Source organism: Chenopodium quinoa, unplaced genomic scaffold (assembly GCF_001683475.1).
Source record: "Chenopodium quinoa cultivar QQ74 unplaced genomic scaffold, ASM168347v1, whole genome shotgun sequence".
NCBI lineage: Eukaryota > Viridiplantae > Streptophyta > Magnoliopsida > Caryophyllales > Amaranthaceae > Chenopodium > Chenopodium quinoa.
This window is the reverse complement of record NW_018744041.1, coordinates 814,797-824,564: the sequence shown is the minus strand read 5'-3', so window position 1 is coordinate 824,564 and position 9,768 is coordinate 814,797. Positions and strand designations below refer to the sequence as shown.

At 33.4% G+C, this 9,768-nt stretch overlaps 1 protein-coding gene across 1 annotated transcript; it reads left to right on the top strand.

Moving 5' to 3' along the window:
• Window positions 1-1,547: 1,547 nt before the first annotated feature.
• Window positions 1,548-4,926, top strand: LOC110690415 (F-box/kelch-repeat protein SKIP11-like). The gene is made up of 3 exons (XM_021867239.1): window positions 1,548-2,156; window positions 2,443-2,552; window positions 2,709-4,926. Exon 3 carries the CDS (start codon window positions 2,885-2,887, stop codon window positions 4,232-4,234), a length of 1,350 nt encoding a protein of 449 aa, XP_021722931.1. The 5' UTR covers window positions 1,548-2,156; window positions 2,443-2,552; window positions 2,709-2,884; the 3' UTR covers window positions 4,235-4,926.
• Window positions 4,927-9,768: the final 4,842 nt, after the last annotated feature.

The window sequence follows — 9,768 nt, the reverse complement described above, 5'->3', positions numbered from 1 at the left end:
AAAAAAAACCAAATATTTACTAATTTCCCAAAACATTAAAATATTTTTTTAATAAATACAATCAAACAAGAATTAATGCATATAATCTGTAATTATGAACTAAAACCAACAATAGATTTCAGTCTCAAATCTATTTGGGTAATATATATAGATTTTTTAATGTTATTTATTTATTAATTTTCACCATAAAAGAAAAAAGGGTTGATGAGTGTTCCATGTCCTTTTTAAACATCACAATTTTTAGTAGATCAATCATCATGGATGTTCTATGGTTAAACACTTATCATTAAAATCAATCACATGTATATTTCCTTCAACATCATCAATAATTCGCGTTAATTACAACTTTTCTTATATACGACAATGTTGTATAACTCACAATTCAATCCACATTGTCTCGAATAAAAAATTAACCAGTCTCGAATAAATATGTATATAAAGAAAGGTAATGTAGTTGTTGTGTAATAAATTATAGATTATAACAGTCTGTAAAGTTCTTGTAGTAATATTAACAGCATCTCAATTCTAGTTTTATAAAAATTCCAGGTAATAACAGAAAAAGAAATGACCCACATAGATTTGGCGGCGAGTAGCAATGTCGCAATGTTAGTTATCTAAAGTAGAAAATCGTTAAAATCTAAACATAAATGCATAAAAACTGTTCATACCGTTACCTCCTTTACCAGATAATGAGGTTTATTGCTCCTATAACATTGGAGAATCTGAATGCCGTTTCATAACCACAATATCTCAATAATAACTAACTGAAATCTTCTGCAGCCAATGACAATTTTATAACTTACCCACAAAAAGCTTCGGGAGAAAGCAATTAAAGTAAGATAATAAGGTCCATTCGCTTATAAGATAGGAGAATCTAAATACCGTTATATCAACAAAGTGGTTCCATACTATGCCAAATCACTGCAACTAACAACGATACTGTAAGAACACAATGACATGAAGTCTCTGAAAGAGAGCAAGAATAGTAAACTGACACAGTTCCAAGTTTCCAACAGACACATAGACTATCTACACCAACATTAGAAGACAACTGTGCCAGTTTCCTATTAAACGAAAAAAGAGAAAGAATAGTAAAATCACTCAGTTTCACCAGCGAGCAAACACAGAGGTTGCGGCGGCAGCAACAGAAGACAACCACGCCGTCTTTAAAAGAGAGTAAGAATAGTAAACTCACACAGTTCCTTGTTGACACAGGGACTACTACAACAACAGTAGACTAGTTTCCTATTAAACGGAAGAGATAGAGCAAGAATATTAAACTCACTCAGTTCCAACAACGAGCAGATACAGAGTTTACAGCGACAACAACAACAGAAGACAATTGCGCCATCTTACTATTAAACGAAAGTTAGTTGATTATCAAATCAAAACATTAGTAGAAACCAACTAAGGTTACCTAAATTATTAATCCCTAATTTACCATAATAAGACTAACTAATTCTCCCAAATCCAAAAAATTAATGAAATTTTTTCCAAAAGTAAAAAAAAGAAGTTGAAGAAGAAGAGACCCCAAAGAGTGAGAGAGGGGATAAAAGGGCAAAGGGGAGAGAAAGGGGACCCCATATGCTAAAAGGATATGTGCTTCCAAACAGAGCCCCAAAAAAAACTCAAAGCCGAAGGAAGAGAAACAACGAAAGAAAGAGAGATGATTTCCTTTTTTTTTTGCAGAAGAGAGAATCCAAAGGACGACTTAAATTAACCAACTCTCTCTCTATCTCTCTCTTCTCTTTCTCTCTCTTCTCCCCCCTTTTCTTTCTTCCTCTGTTTTCTTGATTCACTGAAACTTCTCTTCATTTACAGCAGTTGCAGCAGAAAAACTACCCAACCCAAAGTACTCTTAAAACTGCAACTAAACTGATAGATAGATAGATATAGATAGATAGCCCAACCTCAAAAAATCAAAAGTTTGTATACACAGAAATTTAGAGAGAGAAAGTTCAGATTTTTTTTTTTCTTTTTTTGGGTTTTGATTCAACCCAATCAAATTCTGAGAAAGAGGGAGAAGTGGGTGTTTTTAATAATTTTTTTTTTTGGATTTTGAATTTGCTCCAATTTAATTTTTTTTTGGGTTCTTGTTATTTTGCCCAATCAAATAAACCCTTCTTCCTCTGTTTCTTTCGCTCTTTATCCAATTCGTAAGTCCTGTCTCTTTCCCTCTAATCTCTTTTTTCATTATTTTTTTCTTAAAGTGTGCAGATCTAACCCAATTGTTGTTCTTCAAATGGATTTTATTTTTTCTGATCTGAATTTGAGAGATCTATTTGTATTATTTTATTGCTGATTTAGTCATTTTAATTTCTTATTGATTTTTTTTTTTCATTGGCTTTCTGGGTTTGTTTTTAATTGATTAATCCCATTTAAATGGGGAGAAAAAGAAGCAAGTTCTAGACTGAAAGAAACAATTTTTGATTTTGGTTGCAGGATTATTCAATTGAGAAGAAAGGAAGAATTTTTGAGGAGCAAATTAATAAGAGTACATTTGGTTTAATTATTCCGCGCTTTCTGGATCGTTGTTAATTGGATTCGGATCGGTATGCTTTCTAATTTTATCTTTTTATTATTTATTTAATTTTTGTGGGCTGTTATGTTTATGGTTTCTTAATTTGATTAAATTTGAAAGAAATAAATAAATTTGTCCTTGGTTTTATTTCTTTGATTTTGATATGAATCTGTATTTGATTGAATAGGTGCGTTTAATTGGGGGGTTGTGATTTGATTTAAAGGAGAGAGAAATTGAGGAATTTGAAGAAGTTTGGATTTGAATTTGATTGGGTTGGATTGGAATTTGAATTGGGTTTTTGATTGGGTTGTTATAATTATATTGACTTGTTGCCCTCATTGGGGCTTGAATTAGGTTATAGAAATGTTGGAGGGGAGATCTTGCTTGGTTTCGAGGGTGTTACCGAGCTCTTGTGAGCAAGAAGGGAAGTGGGGTTACATGAATTGTAGAGTCGGAGTCGAAGTCGAAATCTCGAGTGGCAAACGTCGTTTGGAGAGTGATCGTGAAGGTGAGGGTGGGTTGAGGAAGACCACTAAGGTTTGTGACACCGAGGAGGGACTCTCGAGAGCTCAATTCGATAGGCTTTCGTTGTCTCGATCTCCGGTTGTTGGTCATTCTGATAACCAACGCCAAGTTGGTGATCGTTCTGATATGGATTGCTTGATTAATTCTATTGGCCGTGACATGACGATTAATTGTCTTCTTCGATGCTCTAGGGCTGAATATGGTTCAATTGCCTCTTTGAACCGGAGCTTTCGCTCTCTGGTTAAGAGTGGTGAGATTTATAAGTTGAGGTGGCAGCATAATGTGATTGAGCATTGGGTTTACTTCTCTTGTCGCCTCCTTGAATGGGTGGCTTTTGATCCAGCTAGTCGCCGCTGGATGCAATTGCCCAGGATGAATTCGAACCAATGTTTTATGTGTTCGGATAAGGAGTCCTTAGCTGTTGGGACTGAGCTTCTTGTCTTTGGGAAAGACCTGATGACCCATGTGATTTATAAGTACAGCATACTAACAAACTCTTGGTCGTCTGGGATGAGCATGAACTATCCCAGATGTTTATTCGGGTCAGCTAGTCTTGGTGCGATTGCTATATTAGCTGGTGGTTGTGATTCTCAGGGAAACATTCTTAGTTCTGCAGAGCTCTACAATTCGGAGACTCAGACGTTTGAGACCCTTCCGAGCATGATTAAACCTAGGAAGATGTGCTCGGGTATATTCATGGACGGAAAGTTTTATGTCATTGGTGGTATTGGGGGCAATGATGCTAGGGTTCTAACTTGTGGTGAGGAGTATGATCTTACCACTAGAACTTGGATGGAGATTCCTGACATGTCCCCTGGAAACCGTGGGGATGCCCCTGAGAACGGTATGCCTGCTGCAGCTGAGGCTCCTCCACTGGTAGCCGTTGTAAATAATGAATTGTACGCTGCTGATTATGCTGGCATGGAGGTTAAGCGATACAATAAACAAACTAGGGAGTGGGCAACAGTAAAGAGACTGCCTGAAAGAGCTGGCTCAATGAATGGTTGGGGGCTTGCTTTCAAGGCATGTGGTGGTCGGCTAATTGTTATTGGTGGACCAAGGGCACATGGAGAAGGGATCATCGAGGTTAATTCTTGGGTGCCTAGTGAGGGTGCTGCTAATTGGGAGTTGCTTGGTACTAAGCAGTCGGGCAGTTTTGTGTATAATTGTGCGGTCATGGGTTGCTGAGGAAATTCAAAACAATAGGGTGTTGGTGCCATTGATTTATTCATCCAAAAATGGTGCTCTCCAAAACAATAGATGTTGCAAGGGTTGGTTTGTCCATGAGCCGGAGGAATTCGTGCTAATGGGGTAATTATCTTGATGTTTTTTTTTTCTTTTTTTTCTTTTTTCCATTTGGCCAGGGGAGAATACAGGGAGGAATTAATTTCTGATTTTACAACCAAAGATTCAAATTGAATGTTTTAGGAGGTTTTGGGGCTTCCTCCCTTTTACTTTCATATGATGAATATTTTCTTCTTCTCATTGAATTCTGGGCTTCTTCCCCGTTTCTAGTAACTTCGAGATAAAAACTTCAACAGTTTATTGTCATGTAGCACAGAGACAGGAATTTTAATAATTTCGAGTACCAATACATGGGGTAGATTTTTCACCAATACCATTTTTCTTTTTTTTAGCTTTCCTAAGGTTACAGAGTTTTATTTATTTTATATCAGTTTCTTGATCTTTGATTTTCATGGCATTGTCACAAAGGAGAAAATAAGCTCCACATTGTTTTATGTATCTTTTACTTCTTTTGTGCAATTTATGTCCTATGTAATTCTATCTTCTGTATTCTGTTTCTGATTCGATGCTCTCAATCCGAATATTGTCTGTCAACTTGAGTTCTGATGCTGAATTTGTGATCGTCTCACTTTGTATGTCCGAACGTCGATGATTTCTATTGAGATTGATCTAGTGATTGATGGGGTTGCTACCCATGCATTGATTTGACACATGATCATTGTTTTGGAATTTGATTCTGTTACTTGTATCTGTCCAGTTTTTTTGACTTTGAAGAATATAGTAGAACTGAATATGTTTTTATTCTAAGCATTGGAATCTGCCTTTTCATGCATTTTGAAAGCTAGTGTTAGAAAAACTTCTAACAATCAATTTCCGGATTAATATATGTCAAGTTGATATCCTTTGTAAACAATATTCCATTAGCCTGATTGTCGATACTGTTTTCCTGGTTGTTCCTGGTTTCGTCGAGAGAAAAGATGCAGGAACAAGATATGAGTGTGAAGAATTGTTTTAATCACAGGGCGTAAACGTAATGTAGTAACTAACAAGCAAGGTACAATTGAATAAGACAGGAGAAAAAGAGAGAAATGTGCTTCTCACCCTAAAATGGGGTATCTAATCCGGTTGGAGGTTATATCAATTATGTCACAATTTGATGCAAAGTTAATTGCATATTGTGGATGGTGCTCCTTTTTTTAGTTGTTGATGTTGATATAAAATTATCTTACTTTGGAATTTTGTTTTTCTACTGTAGTTTTAGAGTACATGAATTCGCCACCTTTTTTTGCCAGTCTGGTAGTCGTTCTTGTCTGTTTACGAAGTATGGATTTTGTTTAGACGAAAGGTTTAACCAGAAAAGAATTTCCATACAGGTCTTTTGAATGCTTTCCAATGTCGTAGATATAGATAGTTCACGGACCGGGACGTTTTTCGCCGGGAAGAGGGGGTTGAGTCGACTGGCTGGGGGCTTGTAATTGTTAGTATGGTAAATTTATCAAAGTATTGCTTAGTCTAGTGGTTAAATTTGTATCTCATAACCTTGAGGTTTTAGGATCAAACCCAATAGTGGCACTTTAAGGCGGCGTTTTCCTAATCCTTTCCCTAATTTCTAAAGTGCCTATCCTTGCTAATTCGTACCGGAAGGACCTATTAGAGGTTCTAACTTGGTATGATCCTTTTCCTTATAAACTTAAAATAAAATAAAATAAAAAAAGGAGAAAGAGGTAACCTTGAGTAAAATTTAACTAAGATCCTACGGTGTGGGGTATGAATGTTGCAAAGAGAGAGTTCTCAGTGGCAGTAGCTTGGCTAGTGGGAATACCCTAACATTTCTTCCCTACTCCCAATTACTTGACCCATAAAGTATTAATCCTAAAAGAGTAAAGGATGTTCTTCTGTATACTCGGGTGTATAATGAACTCAATTATTTTTTGTGCTTATTTTGATTGTTAAAAGGATGATTATTGCTTAAATGTTTATCCTTGAATTCGGATTTATTTATAAATTTTCAAAAAAAAAAAAACCTTTATAATTGAGGTTTGGTTAAAGAGTTTTTCCTCACCATCTCGTTAGACGTAACCCTAACTAAAATTGTATCCTTTATAATTTTTTTTTTTTAATTTATGTTTTTTTTAATCTAGTCTGTATTACTCGTATTGTTAGCATGAGTTATTATATGGTAATCTTTATCTAACTTGGGTACCTCCATTTGGCATTGAATGATTTACCGTTTATGTAAATGTTAATCTTCTCATAATTGATACAACGAAGGCAACATATATATAGCAAGAACATAACATAAAAAGAAAGATCTTTAAAGGGCCATTCTCTTTGACTTGTAAAAATCAGTTTCTCTTTATTTATGATTTCAATCAATAAATGTCAGTTTCGTTCACTAATTAAGAATCATTTTCTTTTTAATCCAACAGTTTTTTTATTAGTAAAAGTTGATAATGGTAGATCATCTTTTTTGGAATAGTGATAATTGTAGATGATAAGCTCTCTAGAAAATCACAACCCCCTTCCCCCTCTTTAAAAAATATTTAAAAGAAAAAACAAATCCAAAATTATTAGTATGTCATTAACTTTTAATTTATTACTTAATGAATTTGGATTTGACAACATCTGTTATATAATTTGCCAATGCCTGAATTGAATATATTAATGTTCATCTTTAGCACTTTAGTTCATGTTCAGCAAAAATATAGCTGTAGAGGTGGTTGTCAGGTTATGGTAATAGTTGTTAGCTATAAGGTTAACTATTCATTGTGAAGATAAATAATGAAGTAATAATGTTTGGTAAAGTAGCGCTTTACTGGCTGTTCTCTTCAAATCTAACGAGTGTAGGGGGAAAAAAATCAATAGCTACCTTTAACTTTCAAAAGTTACCACCACCGGTAAGCACTACCTCTATGGCTCTACCATTATATTGCTAAATACTTAAATTTTTTAATTAAGTAGTGATTTGACTTGGTCATACCACTAAAAGTAACCTAAAAGCTAATCAAAAGCTACAATCAAATACAAAAGCTACTACTGAACATGCCCTTACTTTAACTAAATTATTAAAACTAGAAATTCATATTGATATTTATACTACATATTAAAAGACATTTCTAAAACTGTCTATTTGCCACAAGCACTCCATTTTATATTTGTATTACACCACATCATCATTTAACAACCTGTAGCATCACGCCACATCATTATTCAACAATCTTTATTCATGACATCACAAATTAAAAATGCATACAAAGAAACTTGATCATCAAACCTCATTAAAGGAAAACCGCATATATTACCATCTTTGCTAGAAATAAACCATGATATATTAATCTGCATTTATATAAATAAATACATACAAGTATTAGAGTATAAAAATATCAAGCTAAGTTTGGTCTAGTGGTAAGATTGTCACCTTCCAAGGTTGGGGGTTCAATCCCCACTAGAGACACATTGAGGGTGGAGATCCCTTACCCTTCCCCTTCACTCTCAAAGTGTATGACTCGCAAATACCGGACCAAACAAACTGTAAGGGTTGAGGTTCGGTCAGGGTCTTTCCTGCACAAAATGACATTTGTCTTCCATGCCAAAATTATTATTTTTTTTTTAATTTTTTTAAAGAAGGGCGCTTTAAATATAATGATACTTAATTTTTACAAAAGAAAAAAAAATTAATATAGTGCACAAATTTTGGCCACCTGGGCCTGCATTGCTTAAGGGCCTATTTACTTTAGCTTAATTTCAATTTAGTTCAGCTCCAATTAATTCAGTTTAATAAATGTGAATAGGCCCTAACTTTTGTAGTGCCAAACATCTAAATTATGTGTTTAAGTTAAAAAAATTCATACCTTTTATCTGGCATCCATTAAGGAGGAGGATTTTTTTTCTTTTATTTTCGAGGCAGTAGAACATATTTTAAAAAAAAATGTTCATAATTTTAACTCAACTAGGGAATTTTTAAATTTAGCAGCAAGAATAAGAGTATTACGAAATATTTTATACGGAGTATCAATTATCAAACAATACTACTTGTGTAACATGACAAATATTTTTACTACGTACTTCCGGTCCAAATTACTCGCAACTTTGGAATATTTTATATCTCACAAATAATACTCCAAAGTTGCGAGTAATTTAGACCGGAGGTAGTATTTTTTTTCCCGTGTTAGATCGTGTGTAGAGCTAGCTCGCTCCAAAACGGTCCGTGCACAGCTAAGTAAAATTGTCATATTACTCATATACATATAGTCCCACAAAAAATAAATAATACAGTAAGACGAGTCGATCACCGCAGTTTTAGTTAAAATTTATAAACAGCTGGACATGAGAAGAAGACAAGCTAATGGTGGCTTTGACAGCTTCAAAATAATAGTATAAATTTCATGTAATATAGTATTATCATTTCATTAAACAGTGTAATAATCTTATTTATCATCAAACTAATGACCCTATAATTCCTTTACGTGCCAGAATTTGATTAATTGAGTAGACCTCTCATTCATTCATTAACATCATGACTGGTTGTGTTTTAGTCACGTTTTCTACCGAAATTTTTGGCTTTTTTTTTGTTTTTTTTTTTTTTTTGCCCTTAAATTATTTTTAAATTTTTATTATTTTTAAGGTCAGTATTGAACGTCGAAACATGTTGCCTAATTATGATATTTGGGTGCTGTTCATGTTATTGACTAAGAAATTTGGAATTGATAGTTAGTTGTTACACATTTGAATTCTTGTTTTTTAAAATTTTGTATAAAGTTGGTGTGTTAGGCTGAATTGCTGATGCAATTTTTTGTTAATTACTATAAAGATGAAAGTCAATATTTTGACCTTTTTTTTTATGCTTTTCTTAATTGGAGGCTGGTGCTGTGTGTTTATAACTTTATTTTTTAATTTAACATGATCTTAAAGGTGTGAATATAAGCCTCCATTTTTTTTCACATTAAAATGAAATTATAACTTTTTGAAAAATAAAAAAAATAATAATAAAAAAAAAATTAGTCAAATTTGTAGCTATTATACATGTTATTAACGGATAAGATATAGTTGCCTTTTTATAGTTTTAAATTATTGCCTTAATTATCTTTTTTGTGTTTGATTGAGGGGTTTGGGGAGTTGATGTGGGTTGAGAGATGAAACTCATCATGAAAGCTTGATGAACTCGAATTGATACTACTTTTAAATAAAAACTATATAATCAAAACTAGATTTTAGGGCATAATAAATTAAGACTGTACTAGTTCCAAATAAAAGTTAATTAAACTACATTAATCAAAAGTAAATTTTATTTTATCGTCCGAGGACAATAAATTTTCAATAATTGTAAATATTTTACTTTAAAAAGATGTTTAAGTGGTTAAGAAATGTTTTCAAAAAAAAAAGTGCTGAAGAAATTAAGACTAATGCATACATAAACTTAAGTTTAAGATCAATTTATAGCAACCAGGCCATTTTCTAGTATTCCAACGCATTTTCTA

Coding starts and splice junctions, on each gene's coding strand:
- LOC110690415 (XM_021867239.1), top strand. CDS start 2,885: ATGTTGGAGGGGAGATCTTGCTTGGTTTCGAGGGTGTTACCGAGCTCT.